Here is a 25,250-nt window from a genome sequence, read left to right on the forward strand (position 1 = left end):
ATAATAATAATAACAATTAAACTACTACTACTAACAATAATAACAACAACAACAACAATAATAATAACAACAATAACAACAACAACAACATCGATAAATAATAATAATAATAATGATTATTATTATTATTAATAATAATAATATCAATCATAATAATCATAATAACAATAATAATCATTAATAATAATTATTATTAATAATAATTATAATAATAAATAACATCCATAATAGATAATAATAATGATAATAATATTAATAATAATAAATAACAACAATACCAATAAATAATAATAATAATAATAATAATAATAAATAACAAAATTCCATTAAATAATAATAATAACAACAACAACAACAACAACAACAACAACAATAATAATAATAATAATAATAATAATAATAATAATAATAAATAATAACAATACCATTAAAAATAACAACAACAACAACAACAACAATAATAATAATAATAATAAATAACAACAATATTAAAATTATTAATAATAATAATAATAATGACATTTTAACAAAAATTTGTTTAAGATGACAGTGTAATAGTTTAAATTATGACTGTATGTATAGATGTTTGTGTGTTTGAGCAGAGGTGTGTATTCAGGCGCATCTGCAGCTCTGATCTCTGCGCGCCGCCGTCGCCGCTGCTGCTGTATTTCCTGGTTGTGTTGAATCATGTGCTCCTGCAATATGGCGGGACTGACTCGCGCCGACATGCAGAAATATGGCAGGGGATTTCTGTGGATCCCCGCACTGTTTCTGACACTCGCGGGTCGAGGAGACGCTCAGGCGGACGCCAGTAATGTGGTGACAGTGGCAGATGCCAACTGGACGCTGATCCTGCAGGGCGAGTGGATGATCAAATTGTGAGTAGCCCGTGTGATCTGATCTCCTGTACAGTATGATCTGCAGAATCACCGAGATCATGATTTCGTCTGATTTCCCGCGCGCGGGAGAACGCGACGCTTTGATCCGCCGGGTTGCAACAATGTATCAGTTTAAACGGCAACAGTGTATCCGTTTAAGCAGTTACAATATATCAGTTTAAACTGCAACAATGTTTGGTTTTAAACTGCAACAATGTATCAATTTAAACCGCAACAATGTATCTGTTTAAACTGCAACATTGTATCAGTTTAAAACGCGACAGCGTGTCCGTTATAACTGCAACAATGTATCAAAATAATAACAACAGTCTGTGCTGTATGATGACGTGTGTGCCGAGTTATCACCGGAAGTGCTTTAAATTTCTCCAGTGTTTTGCGTCTGTGATTCACGCAAAACACGTAAAGACGCTTCTTTTTGCAATATTAAGCAATTTATGCAATATTAAGTGAAAAAGATCAGGGTTCCACACTCATTTACATGCAGTATGCAGATGAAATGTTCAGGATGGATGTTCTGTAGATGAATGGCTGTGTTTGGTGTGTTTATTACAGTTATGCCCCCTGGTGCCCTGCATGTCAACATTTACAGGCAGACTGGGAGAATCTGGGAAGACAAAGTGACAGTCTGGGCATTTCTGTGGGCAGGGTTGATGTTACACAACAACCAGGTTTGACCACTATGCTTTTTGTTGCATATGACATACATTAATACATCATAATGCATATTAGTGTTAAACATTCATTATGCATATTACTATAATGTGTTTATATACATGTATTTAATGTATTTGTTATGAGATATAATGCATATGATATTAAGATGTATATAATGTATATTATATTGTGTATAATATTATTTATTATGAGATATAATTTTTATTAGTATGTATTTTATAAATCATAAATGTTTTGACATTTGATATTTATAAAATACATTATAATAAAAATGACATCTCATAACAAATTATATTATATAATGTATAAAATATTGTATAAAATATTATTTATTATGAGATATCAGTTTTATTATTATGTATTTTTAAACATTACATATAACATAATTTTATTATATTATATATTTTATACTTGTATTACTAATTTATAAATATTTTATAATTTAATGAATATAATATACTAATATAATTGTATTTTAAATGTGCATTCAACACATTTTAATTAATATGAAATATTCAAATATTTTTAGATAATTATGTAAAATCTTATATTATCTATAATATTTTATTATTACTAATATTTAGCTGAGATGCCATATGTATTAATATGTATTTTATAAATAATAAGTCAAATTATTTTAATATAGATTTCATAGAAATAGATTTGTATTGTTGTTTTTCTTAGTTGAATTTTCTTGCTGTGACAGGTGGCTGAATATGTAACATGTATCATATGTATATGTAGTGTGTTCTTTGTTGATATAGTATTATACTAATATAATTGTATTTGTACAATTATAAATGTACATTCTATATATATATATATATATATATATATATATATATATATATATATATATATATATATATATATATATATATATATATGTATATATTTGAAGTCAGAATTATCAGCCCCCCTGAATTATTTGCCCCTTGTTTATTTTTCGCCCAATTTCTGTATAACGGAGAGTAGATTTTTCAACACATTTCTAAACATAATAGTTTTAATAACTCATTTCTAATAACTGATTTATTTTATCTTTGCCATGATGACAGTAAATAATATTTGACTAGATATTTTTCAAGACACTTCTATACAGCTTAAAGTGACATTTAAAGGCTTCACTAGGTTAATTAGATTAACTAGGCAGGTTAGGGTAATTAGGCAAGTTATTGGATAACGATGGTTTGTTCTGTAGACTATCTAAAAAATATATAGCTTAAAGGGGTTACTAATATTGACCTTAAAATAGTAAAAAAAAGGGAAAAAAAAGAAAACTGCTTTTATTCTAGCCAAAATAAAACAAATAAGACTTGCTCCCTGCTCTGTTAAACATAATCTGGGAAATATTTAAAAAAGAAAAGGGCGGCTAATAATTCTGACTTCAACTGTATTTTTATTTTGTTTTTATTAAATTATAATTTGTTCTATCTAAATTGAAAACAATATTTTATTAATAAAATATTTTCAAATAATTGTGTAAAATAAAATATGTTATTTTTCTATAATTTTAATACTAATATTTAGCTGAGATGTTATTTTATTATTTTGAATTTTTATTATAAATATTAATAGTTAAATTATTTCGTTATAGATTTGATATTTTTATTAAACTACTACTACTTTATAAACATAAATGTTTTTACTAATTGTATGAATATATTATACTAATATCATTTTTATAATATATTTTTATAAATGTACAATCTATACATTTTAATTAACATTAACTAATATAAGAAATATTTTAAATAAAATAATCAGGTAAAATCTGATATTGTCTATAATATTTAACAATAATATTTACCTATACACTTGTCATTATTTGTATAATATCTGTAAAAGTTATTACATATACATTAGTATAACTGGTTAATGAGCATATAGGGATACATTTTGGATTAAATGTTAATCCTGTCCTGTTAACAAAATAATTCATTTTATTCAAGAGTATTTTTATTTTCATTACAATATATATATATATATATATATATATATATATATATATATATAGTCTATAATATTTTAATACTAATATATAAACATTGTATTTTATATTCATAGTCAGATGCAGTAAAGGTTTTTATTTAATAGCTAATTTAAAAATGTAATCATAAAATTAATATAAATGTATAATTAACATAGGAGGAAATAATCACACATATTGAATTAAATGCTGCTGTGAATGAAATACTGCTTATTTATTTGACTGTATGTTTATTTCTCTTTTCATTTTTATTTAAACTTGATTGAAACTTCAAGTGTAAAAACATCTTCACATTATGCAACAGCAGAGTTAAAAGAGGCTAATATTATTAAACAGGATGAGCCATGCTAATAATTGTTAAAAAAATAACTGTGTGTCATTATCAACAGTATTTGTTTCTGTGCTGATAGACGGCAGTCTGTCTGGAGATTTAGAGGAAAACACTGCTGGATTGTTTGCACACACAGAACTCTTTAAGTTTTGTCATGTGGCTCAAATAAACTCTTACGTGGGATTTAAAAAGGGAAAAAGACTTGAGTTGTGCTTTTAACACGATAGAAGCATTGGTCACTCATTTAAATTCCTAAGGCACTTGTTATTGGCTGTATGATGCTATTTTAAGAGATCATTATTTTGTTTATTATGCATTCTCACAAAACACATTTTTTCACATGTTGTAGATTATTACATTATTAAAGAGCTACACAATGCATAACATTTACATACTTTCACATCTACCTCATTTGGTTAAAACACATAAAAGATTCCTTTGACTTTTTACTTTACCAAAAATACAAAGTGTACCAAGCTCGAAGAGGTGGTCTTTTACAGACAAAATCGTATCAAATTTGTTTGAATCACTGCCTCTCGTGAAGGTAGTGAAGAAGCATGATGTTTACTGATAGCTTAGCTTAAATTGTTTATAACGCCACCTTAAATGACTGATTAAATTAAATTTGTAGACCCACCCTAAATGACCCACTTTAAATTAATGATAGCTTTGACCTAAATGACTGATAACCCTGAAAGGATTAGCCATGCCATAAAACACCGATAGTCCCACCTTAAAGGACTGATAGTCCCACCCTTATAGATCGAAGGCTCCGCCCTAAATGACCGATTGCCCTGCCACAAAATATGGATAGCCCCACCCTGAATTAATGATAGCTCTGACCTAAATGACTGATAACAGTGACTTAAAGGACTGACAGCTCTGACCTAAAATACCAGTAGTCCCACCCTAAAGGATCAAAGGCTCCACCCTAAATGACCAATAGTCCTGCCCTAAAGGACAGATATCCCCTCCCTAAATGACTGAAATCCCCGCCCTAAATTAATAATAGCCCCGCCTTAAATGACAGATAGCCACGCCCTAAAGGACCAACATCCCCGCCCTAAATTACCGATAGCCCCGCCCAAGGGGATTGATAGCCCTGATCTAAAGGACTTATAGTCTCACCCTAAATGAACGATAGCCCTGCCCTAAATGACCTATAGCCCCACTCTTAATTACTGATAGCTCCACCCTAAAGGACAGATATCCCCTACCTAAATGAGTGATAGCCCCTCCCTAAATTAACAATAGCCCCGCCTTATAGGACCGATATTCCTGCCTTAAATTACCGATAGCTCCGCCCTAAGGGACCGATAGCCCTGGCCTAAAGGAGTGACAGTCTCACCCTAAATGAACGATAGCCCTGCCCTAAATGACCTATAGCCCTACTCTAAATTACTGATTGCTCCCCGCTAAAGGACAGATATCCCCTCCCTAAATGAGTGATAGCCCCACCCTAAATTAACAATAATCTCGCCTTAAAGGACCGATAGCCCCGGCCTAAATGACAGATATCCCCTCTCTAAATTACAGATAGCCCCGCCCTAAAAGACAGATGTCCCTGTCCTAAAGAACCAATATCCCCGCCCTAAATTAACGATAGCCCCACCCTAAGGGACGATAGTCCTGATCTAACGGACTGATAGTCTCACCCTAAATAAACGATAGCCGTGCCCTAAATTACCTTTAGCCCCACTCTGAATTACTGATAGCTCCACCCTTAAGGACAGATATCTCCTCCCTAAATGAGTGATAGCCCCGCCCTAAATTAACAATAGTCTCGCCTTAAAGGACTGATAGCCCCGGCCTAAAGGACAGATATCCCCTCCCTAAATTACCGATAGCCCCGCCCTAAGGTACCGATAGCCCTGACCTAAAGGACTGATAGTCTAAATGAACGATAGCCCTGCCCTAAATGACCTATAGCCCCACCCTAAATTACTGATAGCCCCACCCTAAATTACTTATAGCTCCGCCCTAAAGGACCGATATCCTCACCCTAAATTACTGATAGCCCTGCCCTAAATTACTGATAGCCCCGCCCTAAATCACTGATAGCCCCGCCCTAAAGGACCGATAGCCCTGACCTAGGACTAATATCAGTTGCTGTTTAAAAATAATTTCTCAATGGAGTTCTGGGATAAACTGTTGCACTCTAATACGCTAATATTCTTATCTGTTAGAAACACTCTCATTGAGTTTGCTTTCTACAAGCCTCGCCTTCCCAAAAGTAAAGAGCGCTCTGATTGGTCAGCTAAGCTTTACACGGAAAATACAATTCGCTGAAATGAAGTCATTTGCCTTTGTGACACTATACATTTACATAAATACTAACATCTACATTTGGATCAGTGTGCTTTGAGCAGGTCTGGAGTGTTTCATATGAGTGCTGCGGATCTTATACATTCACAAACCGCTGCATTAAACACCACAGGAAAAGCAAAACACTACGAAGCATCACATGGCCTCTAATACCCGTTTAGATGATTTCCTCCGCACACTAATTGCCTCCTAAATCCAAGTGAAGATTGCATTTGAGCCACTAATGACGGAGTCTGTTGTCTTGCGGGTTTCTTTCCCGTATGTTTTCTGTGTCGGGCAGAAACGCCTCTTACTGTCAGAAAGCTGTCAGCCTTTACTCTCTTTTCAGCGCTGCTATAAAGCTCACACCGCCTTCCCATGCCGATGGGACTTTTTCTGTCCGGTATAGGATGTTCTCTGCATTTCTGCATCAATATCTCTCCTCTTTTGTTCTGCAGGTCTGAGTGGGAGGTTTCTTGTTACAACACTGCCGACTATATTTCAGTAAGTCCTCAGATGGCTGAATCTATACTCCCTCCGGTGTCACCACGAAACTCACTTTCACATCCACTTTAAAATGGTCTTGCAGATTTTAGATACAGTCGAACTAAATAATTATTAGCCTTTGAATGCTTTTTCAAACATTTCCCAATACAGAGCAAGGATATTTTTCACTGTATTTCCTATTATATTAATTTTATTCTGGAGGAAGCATAACCTATTTTAATTCATAATTTAAGTTGTATTTATTTTCATTTGGCTTGGAATTTAAATAAATGTAAAATACAAATGTAGTAACTGCTAAGGTCAATATTATTATGTTTACTTGTGATTGGCTGCAGAACAAACCACACTTGTCCAGTGACTTGCCTTATTGACATAAGGCACAATTTAGTTTAGGTCACAATTGATGCTATTAACTACACTGAAAAAAGTGTTGCATGCAGAACTGTTGCAAACAATTTATTTGTGTTGAATTTAAACAATCAAATTAAATTGAATAATGTTCAACTTAATTTGTTTGTTTAAATTTAACACAATTAAATTGTTTACAACCACTTAACGTAAAAAAAATAAGTAAATCCAAGGAATCATCTTTGAATAATTTTTTTCAGTATACTGGCTTATTACCATTTTACCATTTATTGCCTATTATTAATCTATGAACTATTTATTAGTAAGTAGGGCTGGGCCCTATGAGCAAAGTATCATATCCCCGGTGATTTTAGGAGGAATGACAGTATACGATATACAGTTCAAGTCAGAATTATTCGCCACCATGTGAATGGCCTGCCGCTATAGTTAATCCAGTGTGCGTGCGTATTAGCCTTGGTGTAGCTATAAGCTCAGAACTTTAAACTAGCGCACAGGTGGCATAACTTTGTTTAGTTGCAGGGCCGGAGTGGGACACCTTTTCAGCTCTGGAGTTTCAATCCTCAAACCGGCCCACCTCAGTTCACGACTGACAATATTAAAATAAGTAAATAAATAAATATTTCCAAATCAATTTCTAATGACACTATCACGTCTTTTTTTTTTTTTTTTTTTTGAGAAAACAGCTGCTTTAGAACTTCAAATGTTCAACAACCCTAACAGTATTATATGTTTTATCAATAAAAATTAAAACACTAAATTACTCTAACGAGGATCGAACCTGGGTCCGCGGGGTCTTAACCTAACGTGCTAACCGCTCGACCATAATGAATAAAAAGGCTGTGGTCAAGTAAATAAATACATTTAAAAAGTGTGACTGCTGAGAGCAACAGATTCTGGAGCTAGGGACACCGGCCCTCGCGGCCAAAAAACGGACCGGGCCACCGGGAATTCTCCCGGTCCTCCCGATTAGCCAATCCGAGCCTGTTTAGTTGCGAATGTTTTCGGCTGCTCGCACCACTCACTCGCTTAATGTCAGGTGACTCACGCTCTGCGTAACCTTCAACTGCAGCTCGTGCTGTATTGAACAGACGCACGTTACTTCATAACCAGCGGCTGTTTTTCGACTGAACTAAATTTATTTTTGATGTCTTGGTCACACTATTTGGAGAGCCAGAACATATTGTCACATCACCCTGAAAACTCCTTTCCGCCAAATAAATAACCCTGCTCTATGGCTTGGCTACATGTGAAGGGCATCACATCACCTTCCCGCGTTTGTCGCGAAATTACGTGACATCACCCGGACAGAGGAGCTTGGTTAGATTTAAGCTCTCTCGGCCACTGTATTATTAACCTAGTTAAGCGTAGTATTGCACTTTAAGCTAAATAACAATAAAATAACTTGTTCAATTTGTTGTACTGTTATCATGGCAAACATAAAATATATATTTTTATTTTTGACAATTGTTGAAAAAAATCTCCTTTAATCAGCACTTGAAAGAATGACAATTTCACAGGAACTTTACTGAGCAAAAATAACAATGGCATAATTAGAAAAAAAATAATGTTACGATAAAAACGTTTTGAGGATGTATTTGGATGAATTTGACAAAAATATGTAAAAAAATAAAATAAAGATTGGTAAAATGCTAAATAGCTATAATTTACCTGTTAATTAACTCATTATCAAATATAAATTATTATTTATTGTAAAAAGAATAAAATATTTAATATTACCTATTATTTACGGTGCATTCTGTTTTGTAGCAGTGTGGATAAACTATACTGTAAACAAAAAATACAATCTATTTGATATCTGAATAATGCCCCTTTTTACAGGATGTAAAATAAATCTCATAAATAATGTTTCAGCTTAAAATTCCACACAAATAATGTTTGTAAGTTTTTTAAACAGACCCTTTGAGGCTTTGATCCTAATTGTTGAACTTTGGTGACTGTCACTTTAAATTTAAAGGATTTTCCAAAAGAGGGCGGAGCTACACATGCATATGTGTCAGCATAGTGGCAGAATCAAAAACAAGACTATTGTCCTATGCTAATGAAGGAGAGATGTTCACTAGTGGGAGGGGCTTTCCCCCTCTGATGACACGTACAAAGAGAGAATGTCAATCAAAGTGGTTCTGCAAGTGTGATTATGAAAAATTAAGTTATTAAATGTTTACCATTAGAAGCTGGTTATATTCACACACTGCTGACACACGATTGTGTTTAAACGCTTTATATAAGTGATTTTTGCATAATAGGTGCCATTTAAAACTATTTCTAACACATTAAACACAGATTAATTAATACAATGATATATGATTCAGTGTTTTTTACCCTACTATAATTTTTTTTTAATTGTTTTGTGCACTGTATTCCATTAATGTAAAATGTTCTTTTTAGGTGACCTTTTTTTAACCCCAAAATTGCTAATGTATTTCATTGTGTAATACTGAAAACCCCGTCTCACCCACAGCGCTAAAAATGGAGATTTCCGCAAGTATGTTTCATCACGGACTATAGAGGATATCCAAGCATATGTTGTGCACAGAAAGTGGGCGACGGTTGAGCCGGTGCCAGGATGGAAGTCACCATCATCTCTCCTGTAAATAAAACCCTTTTCTGTATGCATTTGCTTGAAGAAATCTCTCTTAAAATGTTGCTTAAGCCGAATAAGTCAAACTGAATGTAACCCCTGTTTGTTCTTTTCCAGAATGTCAGGAATGGCTCATCTGTTTCGACTCTCTGTGTGGATCAGAGTAAGAAACATTTTCTGTTTCTTCTGTAGTTAGACTTTAACACTGCCAGCATTTACTCTCTCTAAACCTTGAAGACTTCATCTGTTTCTTAAAAGGCTCCTAGTGTACTCTTCCAGCTGTCTTTAATGCGTAATGTTGCTGTTAGGAATGTTAATGTTGTGACGTACTCTCTGTTTCTGGATGAACTCAAATGCCACCGTAGCACTGAGTTTTGTAAAGGGAATGAATTCAATACAATTTTACTATATTCAATCATTCCTTTACAAGGACGGAGCCTGGTTGAGTTGAATGTGTAGCCCCGCCCCTTTCGCACAATCTTTCACAATGGACCCTTCGCTAAGCCCCGCCCTCCTTAGTTACTGTTGCTACGCCTGTCAAGCTTTCGTGCCTGGCACGGCTTTTACAACGTGTGTGCGCCCGTGTCAGACAGTGCCAGGGATATAATGTCATTTTTGGCGAACAGGTGAGAAATCCGAGAAAGCCAGACAAAAAAGGACTGCAGTATGCATTACAGGGGTATATTCGCCACATAATAGGCAACCGATTAGAGAATAATTCAATCAAAATTGAAGCCAGCTTAGCCTAGTCGCCTCATAGGCTAACCATTCATGCACAGCTGGAGAGGTGAAATTTACAAATGATCTAATAATAACAAATGAAACTGGGATTTTTCTATTTTTAGCCAAAAAGCCTTATAGATTAATTGTGCAATGAAATATAACGTTACTAACCGGCAAGGAAACACACATATCAGTGCTTTTACATAGTTTATTCATAGAAAGAACAGCCAGAAAGGGGAAACTGATGGATTTGTGCTGAATATTAGCATCATTGACCCATAAGAATGTACAGTAAGTTATCTATTACTGTCAGTATGTTTGTGTGCTCTTTATAAATGAATGAAAAACAGCTGCAGGTAAAGTATATTGATCGCAAGGGCTCAGTTTGTGGTTATATGTCGGTTTTGTTATGTTGATTTGTAAGTTCAAATATTCGTAGCTTGATATAGATGGAAATATGAAGTTCAGTAAAGCTTGCAACAGATTCCCAGATTCGTATTTTTCGGATTAATAACTCATGTCATTATGACCTACTCGCTATTAGGATGCCTAACGTTACTAACGTTATGGCGAGGGCTTAAACGGAGCATTACTCACAATATCGAGCAAAAAAAAAGAAATAAGACAGCTGTGAAACATAACCTGCTTTGTGTTTTTGTTGGAAACACAGTTTAGATCTGTTTAGGGTAAGAGGTGTATGAGTTATTGCCGTCTGTCTATCACTGAATGTGTCAGGAATAATATTAAAATGACAAAAAATATCAAAACAAAGCCAACTTAGCTCCGCTCCTTTAGCTCCCCTCACACAGTTTGATCCACGCTGGCATTTCTCCTCTTGGGTTTTAGGTTTTGAAAAGGGAAAAAAAATCCACCATCCCGTCCAAACTTTAAAGGATACCGGGTATCAGATTTGCACAATCCATATGCACTCGCTTGAAAGCTTGACAGAGCCCCTGGGCGTAGCTACAGTTGCTAAGCCATGATTGGAGGGTGGCGGTTTTTAGGTGTGGCTTAGCGAATGGTCAATTCCACTGTCAAGTAGGGGTGTCACGATTCTCCAAATTCTCGATTCGATTACATTTTCGATTCTTAAGTCACGATTCGATTCGATTTTCGATTATGAATAATTAATTAATTATTAACAAATTAATTATTTGTAGCCTACCGTTTAAACTACCTGACCTTCATGGTCTTTGTTTTACCCATAAACAAGTCATACAGTAAATAAATAAAGGCAAGTTACACACATAATTACCACCTGTCAATCACTTTTTTCTTGTGTATAGGCAGTGATCTGTGTCGTTATTAGGGCGTCGGTAAAAAAAGGTGCACAACCAACAGGAACCAGCCAACAGTATCTGAAGTGTTTGCTAAAATGACTAAGTACTAGTGTAAAAGTAAAAGATTGAAGCAGTCTTAACTAGGTTAATTAGGTTAACCAGGCAGGCTAGGGTAATTAGGCAAGTTTTTGTATAACGATGGTTTGTTCTGGAGACAGTCTGAAAAACAATTAGCTTAAGGGGCTAATAAATTTGTCCTTAAAATGGTTAAAAAAATTAAGAGCTGCTTTTATTCTAGCCAAAATAAAACAAATAAGACTTTGTTCAGAGGAAAAAATATTATCAGACACACTATCAACATTTCCTTGCTCTGTTAAACATCATTTAGGAAATATTTTAAAAAGAAAAAAACAACAAAGGGGGGCTAATAATTCTGACTTCCACTGTATATATATTTACAGTAATTTTTAAAATGTTTTTAAGAAAACTTATTCAGTTCATCAAGGCTACATTTATTAAATGTAAAAAAATGTTAAATTGTTAAATATTTATCAAAATTTTAAATAACTACTTTGTTATTGTATGTAGTTTCAAATAAAATTACTACTATAGACATTATTGCTTTTGTTACTATTACCATTAATAAATATAATAATAATTAATATTAGTGATTTCTGAAGGATCATGTGACTGGAGTAATGAAGCTGAAATTTCATCTTTAAAATCACTGGAATAAATGAATAAATTAAATGATAAACTACTTTTGAACAGTTATTTTATAGTGCAACATTTCATAATTTTTATTTGTGATGAAATAATTGCAGCCTTGGTGAGCAGAAGAAGCTTATTTTAACATATTTAATCATACTGACCCCAAACTTTTGACCAGTTGTGTATAGAATATTTTAGAAGCAAAAATGTGCACTTTAATTCTAACAACCCACAGACATCGTCAACGAATATAAAGCAGAGGTCAGACTTTCTCATATATACAAAGCCTCATTTTAATTTTCAGGTTTTGTAAAAATCGATCTATTGAATTAATCAATCTATTAAAGAAACGTTGGCTAGAATTCTGCATTATAGGCTTAAATTATAGAGAAACATAGCAGATGAACCGAGACTGCATCAGATAAATGTAAATCTTTCTTTCGAGCTGTCAGTGCGGAAATGAACAAAACAACAGGCCTAATACAACATATTGTACGATTAAAATATGGAAAAATTAACAGATAGTAATTTCGGTCAATTTTCCTGACGGATAAACCGAGATCAGGCTGGATAAACAGCTCTCGGTAATATTTCAGCATGCTTTCACTTTCGCATTTGACTGATTGATTTGGCGCGGATGCGAGCGCAACTGCTGGATATATGCCAAACAAACTAACGGGAGAAACGAGACAGATTCCGAAACAAACGTCTATGTGTGAAAGCACCGTAAGATTGTATTTGCACACAATTGACAGACAGTCGCAGCACGCAGCTCTGGCTCAATCTGTCAGTCAACAAGGCAGCACTGTACACTGACCCGAGCGTCTCGCACGCTGGCTCCGGGCTATCGGGCAGTCCTTTTTGTCGAGCCCTGAAGGTTTAAGCTCTGACGATGGGTCTCCTGCGTCTGCACAGTTTAACAAGCACTTCAACAAGCGTGTTTTTTCTCGCTTGGCAAGCCAAGCTGACGTGACATGGGGGCGTGGCAGCATGGACGATTCTATTTTTTGATTCGATAATCGAAATAGAGCATAAATTTCGATCGATTTTCGATTAAAATCGAAATCGTGACACCCTTACTGTCAAGCTATATAAAACTACATATTAAGCTGCAGTCACACTGGGATTTTCCTCCCATAGACTTCCGTTCATACGCACACAAATAAGTTTTTATGCTGCTGTGCAAAGTTCAAGCTTGGTGAACTCTGACCTGCGAAATCGCATCACTTGACTGCGTGAGATGTTGGCTCGACTATGGATTTTGGTCACTTTCTAACAACCTATAATTGACCAAATATCAATGTCATTTAACGTTGTTATTAGACATCAAAATAACGTTATGCTTAGACGCTGGCTAGACATTGAATTTTGGTCACTTGACATCACAACCTAAATCTAACCTAATATTAACGTCCTATGACATTGTGTGCCTGCTGGGCAATAACTAAATGCACTACAGAATGTTACGTTTACACACATTTACAAATTACATGTAAATACATTAGCACTTCACAGCGTAATACTCACTACTCTTGAGTACTTTTAGAAGGGCTACTTTTTACTCAGTCTTTGAGTAATATTTACAACAGATACTTTTACTCTACTTGCACTACATTTTTAGGCAAGTACTGGTACTTTGACTTGAGTATTATTTTTTAGTACTCTTTCCACCACTGGCTGTAACTGATGTGTTTTATGTCGTAGAATAAAATGTGAAAGTATCTTTAGTTTGTGTTAACCACAAACGTTTGTTTGCCAAAAACCCATTGACTTTTGGACAAGGGAACCGGAACAGCTAAAATGCTTACTCGCTTATTGTTTTTTGCATACAAATTGACGTCATAGTTTCTCCACTCAATTCATTCATTCATTCGTTTTCTTGTTGGCTTAGTCCCTTTATTAATCCGGGGTCGCCACAGCGGAATGAACCGCCAACTTATCCAGCAAGTTTTTACACAGCGGATGCCCTTCCAGCCACAACCCATCTCAGGGGAAACCACTCAATTCACAAAGACTTAAATAGGTTAATTAGGTTAACTAGGCAAGATATTGGATAATTAGGCAAGTCAATGTATAACAGTGGTTTGTTCTGCAGCCAATCAAAACAAAAGTTAAAGGTGCAGCAGGTGATTGTCTTCAGAAACATTTTTTGTTGTGCTGGTTAAAAGTCTCTTCACAGTCCAATAGTAATAATAACAGTAAATGATCTAAATGTGTTTATATGTATTTTTATATTCAGGGTAAAGCATAAAACTAAAAAATGTTCATCAAATTAAATAGAGTCGGACCGTCATCTCCCTTAATTCCGATAGGCAGGTCAGACTGTCTGTTAACAAATGTAGATTCCGACTTCTGCGCATGTGTTCATGCAGATCCGCCATTAGCGTGTCGCCCTTAAAGCGGCCGCGCGGTCACGAGACAGACCGGGAGAAATCAAATGCTGAATTGAAACTTTTAAATACCTGAATCAATATTGGAGTTACTTTAGCACGCTGGAGGAAGGACGACACCATGGCTGAAGTATTACTGTTAGACAGGTAATGTTCTGTTTTGAAACTATTATATGTCAGATTGTGTTGTGTTATGAATGACTTACATGCACAGACGTGTTGTTCAGCCACTAAAATCTCCTGGTAAAAAAAGTATGTGATTATTTTCAGTCTTATAAGGTCCTTTTACAGCTTTATAATGTAGATTTATATTGAGTTTAACAACAGAACACCAGTAAATAGCGCTATTCTGCCTAACCTGCTTTATTGAGCTGAAGTTGCTTTTATATTCACATTGGGTCATTTTTGAACAATGACAGCCTTCCTATACTGTTTACCGCTACTCTGAATATTCACTCTGAAATAGCATGTAAGTGTGGCTAAGTAATAAATGTAATTCCTGCACGGCGCTGGCACTAATGCCTAGTTCAGACTGCGTGATTTTAGCCCCGATTTTGGCTCGCCGACAGGTTTTGAGAAATCGCCGACAAATGCCTAAAATCACAGGCAAAACGCTGCTCGTGCACAGTATGAACTTTCAAAGACGCGATCTGAGAGAATCGCCGATGAGTCGCCGATGCCTGTGAGATATTTGGCATGCTAAATATCTGGAGCTGTCGGCGATTCAAATCATGCCGTGTGAATTGAGTTTTGACCGAAAATAACATCAGCAATCGCCTACAGCCAATGAGAGAGCAGCTTTCACTTGTGTGTGCGTGTGTGTATACCTGCTGCAGGCCACCGGGAGGCTGGGGAGAAGGTAAAAGCGCTCTTTTTTGGTTTATTTGGACCCACGAAATGGAGGAAAAACTAGTGGAGGATTAACAGGATTCTGGAGCACCCGTGTCTGTTTGACGTTTCATACAGAAAGAAATTAGTTAATTATCAACGTTGAGGAGAAATGGCTAATTCCCTTTAAACCCAGGTGAGCAAACATGTACATGTTCTACCCCATTAAAGGCTTCTTTCTCATTATGTAGTTAATAACAAAAGATATACCACGTGTTTTTGGCCATGAGACGTAGTTTGGACGAAGTTGTCAGCGATTCTTCCTATAGTAAAGTCATGCAATCTGAAAGCCCCTGTCGCCGATCCATCTTGCAGTGTAAACAAAGCAGCGACGAAACGCAAGCCCAGATAGTCATGCAGTGTGAAAACATCTGTGACACGACTACTTTGAAAATCATGCAGTCTGAACTCGGCATAACTATCTGGCAAATGACATGAACTAGTGGGTTGTCTATCGGCTGTTGTGACGTGGTGCGCGCGCTCGCGATTTCAGGGGGTGTGGCTTTGAATCACAGTCCCTCCCCGCCGTCCAAAGATAATATGCTAAGCGGTTAGCATTTTGGCAGATCACCTACTGCACCTTTAAAGTGGCTAATAATATTGACCTAAAAAGTGTTTATTCCTGACAAATAAAATAACTGTATGTTCATCTCTTTTACATTTCACACAGCAAATCCACACGTACCTGACCAACACCCTCGGCATCCCATCCTGGGGTTCGTACGTGATATTTGCCATCATCACGCTTTTCATGGGTCTGGTGCTCGGCCTGGTGAGTTCAACAACATCATTTTCACAATTTTCCAAGGGCGAGTTAATGCATTATTCACGCTCAGAGCTTAAAGAGATCTGCTTTACTCTGTGCACCAAAGTATCTCATGCATACATATTTTTCTGTGGACGGATCTGAGCGTTTACCGAAGGGAACGTACTCACAAAGTGCACTTGACTCGCAGTGAAGCAGATCGCATGATGACTTGCAGCAGAAGGAATTATATAATAAATAAATTGGGCGCTAAAGATGTTCTGCATTATACAACGGTGAGTTGTGTAATTCTGCAGGCTCGGTGCTGGAGTCAGTGGGTGGTTTCTCTTTCACATGGAGTGGAGGAAACTTTTCAAAGTCAAACTTCAGCTGCTGGGATTATTCAGTCTAATGGGGAAGATAATCTTTATTAACACTTAAGACTTCCATGAAACCTTTATAATCATGACACGTGTCTTGAATGTGAATGAGGTTTTATGCATGCTTATAACAACTGCCATGAAGTGCCCTTTGCTCAGTTATGTCATTTTAAAAGCAGACATTGTTAGTTATGACAGCTTGCAACATAGGCCCATTCTGAAAATGTAGCCCTATATACATTTCTAAAGAGCAAGAATTATGTAGCCAGAGAAACGTATCGCCTGTTTCACACCGCAGGCGTCAGCGGCGCGTGAGCAGAGCGTGAGCAGCGCGTATGTCGAGCAGTAGCAGCACGCAGGCGTTTGCCTTTCACGCCAGCTGCGTCTGCAGCGCGCAGCTCTTCGGCAGCTGCTGCAGAGATCAACATATCTCTGTCTATTCTATCTAGTTCCCCATGTCTCTCTATATACAAATACACTTTTTAAACTTTTCATCTGCACCAAGGCCCCTCCTATGCTGTTTCTTTAACCTGCAAATGTTTATTTTACAAATGTTATAGATCAAATAGTACTGTATGCTTCTCAAGCTAACTTATATGAGAAGTGTCTACAGTCAGAAGACAATCGCCTGTGATATCATGTCATTTGTTTTTTGATTATCAGGTTGCTGTAGACATAGTTATAATAATATTTATACAATATAGCTATAATGATATTTATACATGATCAAACTAGTGTTACTTTCTCCGCTTCAGTTATGTCCAGCGGCAGAGTAACAGCTCGTTAATTCATGCTCGTGCGGATGATGAGACGGACAAAAGTAACCAATGCATGCCATTCTTTTACTTATTTTCGTGTTGTCAGATTCACAGAGCAAACAGCTCCCGGTAGGAATAACTCGAGTGAACATAAAACAAAGCCGATTAAAACTTTCTTTCTCTGCTTAGCTGCACAGAACACAGCGAGCTCACATAATCCAGCTAGGGTTGTAACGGTATGAATGTTTCACGGTATGATAATCGTCTAAAACAATACCACGGTTTGACGGTTTCACGGTATACGGTATGTTACAAATGTTACAAAATAATAGAACAGTGAAGCAAATTTGACTTTTTCCAAATAATATATTTTTAGTTACTATAAACAACACCACTTACAATGAACAAATAAAAATAAGAAAATAATAAATAATGTGTCAAAGTCCAAATAAAGTCCAAATAAACATGGTGCAAATCCTCAGTAAAAATAGATATAAATATTTACTATACTATAAATAGTTACATAACGAAACTAGATTCAATATGGAACATCCTTAGGTTTTATGTGCCAGCATGGATATGGTTGTCTATCGATATGGATTTGGATATGGTTGTCTGCAATGCAGACAAACAGCTGCATCTTCATTTGCGTCTTTTGAAAACAGCAAGAGCAGCAGTTCGTCTTTGCTGTGTCACTGTTTTGTCATGTTTCTGTGCTGCTGTGCATGCAAAAGTATTTAGTATGAGAATTATTTCATGCAAAACTTTTTTTTTTGCGTTTTATTTAGCCGCGCATAAATGTATGCCTTTCTCTCATTCCGTGTTGTTCAAAAAGCTTGGTCCACAAACAAAAGCGAAACCTATGCTTATTGGTTGTGATATAGCGAGTTTGAACCAATCTGGGCATGGAGGAGGGACAATGCATCAATGTATCATGTCTGATTTGTCCGGAGACACAGTGACGAGCGTTTCTTTGTCAAATCAGCGTTGTCAAATGTTGATGACGTAACCGCACTGATTCCGGAGCCTCTGAAAGTCCGCGAATGTTATGTGATACAGCACTGGAAAGCTGAGATTCTCTTCTTTATGCCAATCTTTGAATTGTATGAATCGGATCAGCGGATCAAAAGTTATTAAACATTTAAGAGCAATACTTATTTTTAGCCGCGGGCGGCTGTCTCGGTCTTTAAGGGTTAAAACCGTTGATATGCAATTGTTCATGGTATGATAATCGTGCACGTTCAAATCGTGGTAAACCGTCATACCGGTATATTGTTACAACCCTAAATCCAGCATGTGTGTCGAACTACACTACCCACAATACACTTCGCTATGGACTACAAATCCCGTAAATATTATATTTCCCCTCTCCTACAACACTAGTGTGCAACTTAAGCAAAACTGATACTAAAATAGTTTTACATTTGGTTGTGTAGTTCGGGCCTAAATAAATGTTTGTTGCCGTTTTTAATCGTTTAAGTTAATTTGAATGACTATATATAAACCATTTGACATTATTAACGCATTTATTGGGTAAAATTGCTACTTTTTACTGTCATTCAATATGTTTAGGTCATTATCAATGCACTGTCACTTTAATTGAGCGTGAGCAACGCGTCAAAAATAGACCCAGTGCCGAAACTATCGCTGCACTGCTGCTTCGGCGACGCTCACGCCTCGCTCTGACGCGCTGCTGCTGCGTGCGGTATGAAAGCTCTAATCTGTTAACATGGACGCCAAAAACACACGCGCTGCTCACGCTCTGCTCACGCGCCACTGACGCTTGCGGTGTGAAACAGGCGTATGGCTGCATTTCGCCTTTAAAATGAACGCTACGGGGCGGTATGATGGCGTTCCTTTTTGCGCAACCAGCTGACCACTTTCCTTCGTATGGGTGGCTTTCCCGCTGTTACCAGTTTGTCCAGTGGCTCACAGCGTGGGTCTGCAGATGCAGAGCACGGTTGACCACAACAACAGGGTTCAAGTTCGGTGAGGAACAGTTCCAGAAAGCAGGTAAGACAAAAACAAAAGCCAAAAATGTTTATATAAACAAGTAAATAACAGGGTGAGAATGTGGTACAATCTGAAAACGTGGTAAAAATCCAATGCAATCTCATGGCAGATTGTAACTTTTGATTTAATGCCTAAATCTTACGAATTCGTACAATCTAATTCGTACAATTTAGTATGATTTGCTCATCACTCAATGACGGTTGGGGTTAGGGGTGGGGTTAGGTGCCACGCCTCTTTTTTAAAATTCTCATTTTCATACAACTGAACTCGAATTCGTACGAATTAGCCACTAAACTGACAATACGTTGAATACTTGATTTTCTCGTGAGATCAGGCTGTAAAAATCAGGTAGGGCTTTTCTTTTTCTGGATTGCTTTTCAAAACACTGTCGGTTGGGTTTAGGGAAGGAGGAGGGTGGTAGGGTTGGGCCGTTAGATGATGCCATCGTCCATCACTGATGGCCAATAGACAACACGATGCTGAGCCGGAATCCCCGATCCTCTGCCCCGCCCCTGTCTCAAACCTACTCGCGAAAAATTACACAATCAGGCCCCGTTTACACTAATACGTGTTAATGTTAAAATGGCATTTTAGAACGAAAATGATCCACATCCACACCGTGTTTTGCCTAGCATTTATGAACAGCCCTGAAAATGCACATCACGTGACCACACACACACACACAAACAGACAGAGCCACACACACACACAGCCACACAGTGCCATGTGCTCCTCTAAGCTCTATAGAGCAGTGCACGTCAAACAGTTTAAAAAAGGATGTACCGCTGGATCACGTCTCACTATAGTTGTCAAGTGTTATATTCAGACATACCAAGTCTCCCGGAAATTCCGGGAGTCTCATGAATTTGCAGGACTCATAATGCCCGCAAACGAGTGATAATCCCCCGGAAATCGCGTGTCGCTTTCCCAGTCCTCAAATAAGCTGTGCATCCTTCTCACCCCTGGATTCCTCCTCACTCTTCAGACACGTTGCGCGCACTCTATCAAACCCCCAATCACCCCCACCCCCCACCCCCAGCTACTTGTCATATGATGACGATGCCATTGTCCATCACAATGTTTGACATTGGACATCGCCCAATCCTAGAGGGTGGGTCAGTTGATTGGTCAGTCAGTCAGTCAGTTAGTTAGTTGACAGCGGCCTCTGGTGGATGCACGAGAAAACAGCAGGCGCGAATGGCACTCACAAGAGAAATTTGAGAGCTCAAAAAGCATGCACAGCAGCCTTAGGTCGCTTTGTGAAATCAAAAACAGCAAAAAAAAAAAAAAAAAAAAAAAACCCTACTGGGACGTATTTCATGATCTCCAGAAATGTATATAGGGGTAAGTAATCAGAATGAGCCATGGGGTCCGTTCTTCGTACCTCGCTTAAATGATCTAAGATGATTTGACAGATCCTGGATCTTTTAATCTTGATAACTGATCTCTGGCTAATTTGGTTCTTCAAACAAGCTCGCGAATCAAATTAAAATGTCTGGATGAACTGATCTGAGATCGCTGCGTGTGTTGTGAAGGACTGATCTATCAATCCTCAAAATCATGATCAGCAATGCAATGATTGGCTGACCAATGCAGCCATACGTACCTCTGGCTACATAATTCACTCTCTTCAAAATTGTAGACAGGGGTATGTATCCGCAATGAGCCTGTGTTGGACTTTTTATTGACAAATTCAGTTTGTTCCACTGAAAACATGATCATAAAAATATGTATGACACAATTATAATTCCTTATGACAATCATGTTTATGACAGATTTATGACGGGTTTTGTTATCTTGGTAATGTCATGTTGTCATGATGAAGACAAACACTATATTTATCTCAAGTTGTCATTACAAATAATGTCATCCTTGCTTTTAAAATGTCATAACTGTGAAAATGACACCTAATAATGGCTGTCACAAGCATGCATACAATCTCATTCACATTTCTGTTATGTCATGGTTATAAAGGTTTTAAGACAGTCTTATGAACGCACTTCAAGTAAAGTGTAACCAAATCTTCTTTAGATGCTGGTTTTGATCGCTGACTGTATTTGGCCGTCCAGACCCAAGCGCAGACAAGACAAAACAGGTGAGAAAGCAGACACTGATTGTTTTAGATTTGAGTTTTTCTTGTGTAAAGGGATAGTTCACCCCAAAAATTGGATTTACTCAACATTTTCTCAGTAAAGCTTTATGAGTTTTTTTTCTTTTTCTCGTTGAACACAAAAGAAGATATTTTGAAAAATGTTGGAATGCTGGAAACCGGTAACCATTGACCTTCCATTAAAGGAAAAAAACAATGTTTGTTAATGTCTACAGGTTTCCGGCATTCTTCAAAAAGAATTATTTTGTGTTCGATAAAAGAACGAAACATGTTGGAGCAATTGTGAATAATGACAAATTTTATTATTTATTAATATATATATATATATATATATATATATATATATATATATATATATATATATATATATATATATATATATATATATATATATATTCTTTTTTTTTATATTTTCCAAACAATATTTAACAGATTCAGGAAATTTTAACAGTATGTCTGATAATATTTTTTCTTCTGGAGAAAGTCTTATTTGTTTTATTTCGGCTAGAATAAAAGCAGTTTTTAATTTTTTATGAACCATTTTGAGGTCAAAATTATTAGCCCCTTTTAGCTAATTTTTTTCAGACTGTCTACAGAACAAACCTTGGTTATACAATAACTTGCCTAATTACCCTAACCTGCCTAGTTAACCTAATTAACCTAGTTAAGGCTTTAAATGTCACTTTAAGCTGTATAAAAGTGTCTTGAAAAATATCTAGTCAAATATTATTTACTGTCATCATGGCAAAGATAAAATAAATCTGTCATTAGAAATCAGTTATTAAAACTATTATGTTTGGAAATGTGTTGAAAAAATCTGCTCTCCGTTACACAGAAATTGGGGGGAAAAATAAACAGGGGGACTAATAATTCAGGGAACTAATAATTCTGACTTCAAATATATATATATATATATATATATATATATATATATATATAATTTTTTATTATGTTTATTAATTAATAATACCAAAGTTATAGTAATATAATATAAATAGTAATATAAATAGTAATATAATATAAATAAAATTATCTTCCTATTTGTTGTAAGCAAAATATATGTGCAATATCATATGAGTAGCAGTGCGATAAGGCTGCATATCGACACTGGTAGGAGGCGTGTGTTGTGATTATAAGGCTGAGCGGCATGAAGTGCCATCAGTCTACAGAGATTTTCCAGTATTTCTGTTGAAATTGGGAGATCACAATAATTAACTCTAAAAAAAAAAAAAGTCAAAGCAAAGCAAACCCTAGCCAACTATGGTATAAATACAACACTGCAGCATACAAAACAGAGAGATCAACTTAGAATGTCACTTACCAGTTTAATAATGATTTGATTAGCTGTAGTTTGAAATTTACGCTAAGTTTTTCTCAGTTAAGGACTTATTATTTGGTCTCTGTTGCCATCTTGTGGCGGAACCTCAACCGTCTTTGCTCTGCTTAGTATGACAGGCTGATGGCAGACAACACGATGAATCTCTGAAATTATAAATATTTAAAATAGGCACTATCTTTATAAATAAACTACATAGTTGCAATCTAAACAACTACATTCTCACCTAAAAAGCATCAAAAGTACATTATGTTGACCAACAGCTGCAATGTTTATCAAACTGTAGTGAGTTTATTGATCTACTCTATGTAAGAGGAGTAATACACAAGGGTGAAGAGGCTGTACGAGTGCTGTTATTGCAGAATATCCAATGGCTATCAGCCAATCAGATTCAAGACCTTGACAGAACTGTTGTAAAAAACAAAAAAAACAATATATATATATATGTATATATGTATATATATATATATATATATATATATATATATATATATATATATATATATATATATATTACTGTGATTGTGTGTGTGTGTTCATTAGTGTGTGTCTGTATATGTGCATGCATACTGTATAATTTTTGCTTGTATGCGTGTGTCTACATGTGTGTGCGTGTCTGTATGTGTTTTATATATATATATATATATATATATATATATATATATATATATATATATATATATATATATATATATATATATACATATATATATTTACTATATATGTGTATGTCTGTGTTTGTGTGTGTGTGTGTGCAGTAGTAACAGTAAAGGAGGACGTGTCGGAGGAGGAGGAGGAGGAGAAACAGGATCTGGAGAGCGAAAGAGTGTCTGAAGAGTCAACTGAGGAGGAAACAGCAGATGCAGACACAGACGCAGAGACAACAGTGAGACGCAGAGTGCAGAACAAGAGCACTACTGAGGGAACATAGCCAGCGCAAACCATGGGAGGCAGTTTGGGACCAAACACACTGCAACACTTGCGCATACAAATATCTGTTTGCTCATATATAACAAACACATCTGGAGCGTCTGCAAATACACACTTTACTTTTGTACAGTTTGAAATTTTTCACAGTATTTCCTATAATATTTTTTCTTCTGGAGAAAGCCTATTTATTTATTTCAGCTAGAATAAAAGCATTTTAAGGTCCATATTATTAGCCCCCTTAAGCATTATTTGTTTTGGATAGTCTAAAGAACAAACCACTGTTATAACTAATATAATAACTTGCCTAATTACTCTAACCTGCCAAATTAACCCAGTTAAGTCTTTAAATGTCACCTTAAGCTGAATACTAGTATCTTAAACAATATCTAGTGAAATATTATTAATTGTCATCATAGCAAAGATAAAATAAATCAGTTATTAGAAATGAGTTAATAAAACTATTATGTGTAGAAATGAAATGCAGGAAGAATATACAGGGGGGGGGGTAATAATTCTGACTTTAACTGTATATAGATGAGCAAACAGAGATTGGTGTATTTCTTCTAAAGTGTTTTAGTCCCACTTAAGTAGACTCCAGAGATGTTTTGTATATATGAGAAAACATCCAGTTGAAACCAGAAGTTTACTTACACTGTATAAAAGAGCAGATGACCATTTAAAAAAGTCAGATGTTAATGTGACTAAACTTTTCCTCTTTTAGGTAAGTTAGGATGATCTCATTTGTTTCTGTTGTGCTTAATAGCAAAATAATGAGAGAGATGTTTTTAGAGAAATTTTTCTAACTTTTCTTGAAAGTCAAGTTTCCATACAATAAGATTATTCTGCCTCAGAAAAAGCTCAGATGATGATGTCAAGGTTTTGGAAGTTTCTGATTGGCTAATTGACAACATTTGAGTTAATTGGAGGCACAACTGTAGAATAGTATTTAGGGAAAACCTCAAACACACTGCTTCCTTGTGTGACAACATGGGAGAATCAACAAGCCAGAATCAACAACAAAGCCAGATTACCATTTGCTAAATTACACTGGGAAAAGACTCATGTTTGGAGACATGTCCTGTGCTCTGATGGAACTAAGATTAAACTGTTTTGCCATGATGACCAGTGTTACATTTGGAGGACAAAGGGGAAAGCTTACAAGCCTAGGAACACCACCCCAACTGTGAAATATGGGGGCGGCAGCGTCATGTTGTGGGGCTGTTTTGCTGCAGGAGTAACTGGTCCACTTCACAGCATAGATGGCATCATGAAGAAAGAACATTATGTAGAAATACTGACGCAACATCTCAAG

General features: G+C 35.9%; 1 protein-coding gene across 2 annotated transcripts in view; it reads left to right on the forward strand.

Annotated features, from left to right (window-relative positions):
• Positions 1–677: 677 nt before the first annotated feature.
• The window catches only part of tmx4 (thioredoxin-related transmembrane protein 4), a 25,410-nt gene continuing 837 nt past the window's right edge, over positions 678–25,250 (forward strand). The window contains 8 exon segments of one of the 2 annotated variants that reach the window (NM_001030159.3): positions 683–878; positions 1,452–1,567; positions 6,658–6,703; positions 9,555–9,683; positions 9,792–9,837; positions 16,337–16,438; positions 21,594–21,657; positions 23,767–25,250. The exon segment at positions 23,767–25,250 is cut by the window's right edge and continues 837 nt beyond it. In NM_001030159.3, the coding sequence (NP_001025330.3) occupies positions 703–878; positions 1,452–1,567; positions 6,658–6,703; positions 9,555–9,683; positions 9,792–9,837; positions 16,337–16,438; positions 21,594–21,657; positions 23,767–23,939 (852 nt within the window). In that variant the 5' untranslated portion in view covers positions 683–702 and the 3' untranslated portion in view covers positions 23,940–25,250. 2 annotated transcript variants of the gene reach the window in all.

Source organism: Danio rerio, chromosome 17 (genome assembly GCF_052040795.2).
Source record: "Danio rerio strain M-AB ecotype USA chromosome 17, GRCz13ab, whole genome shotgun sequence".
Classification (NCBI taxonomy): Eukaryota; Metazoa; Chordata; class Actinopteri; order Cypriniformes; family Danionidae; genus Danio; species Danio rerio.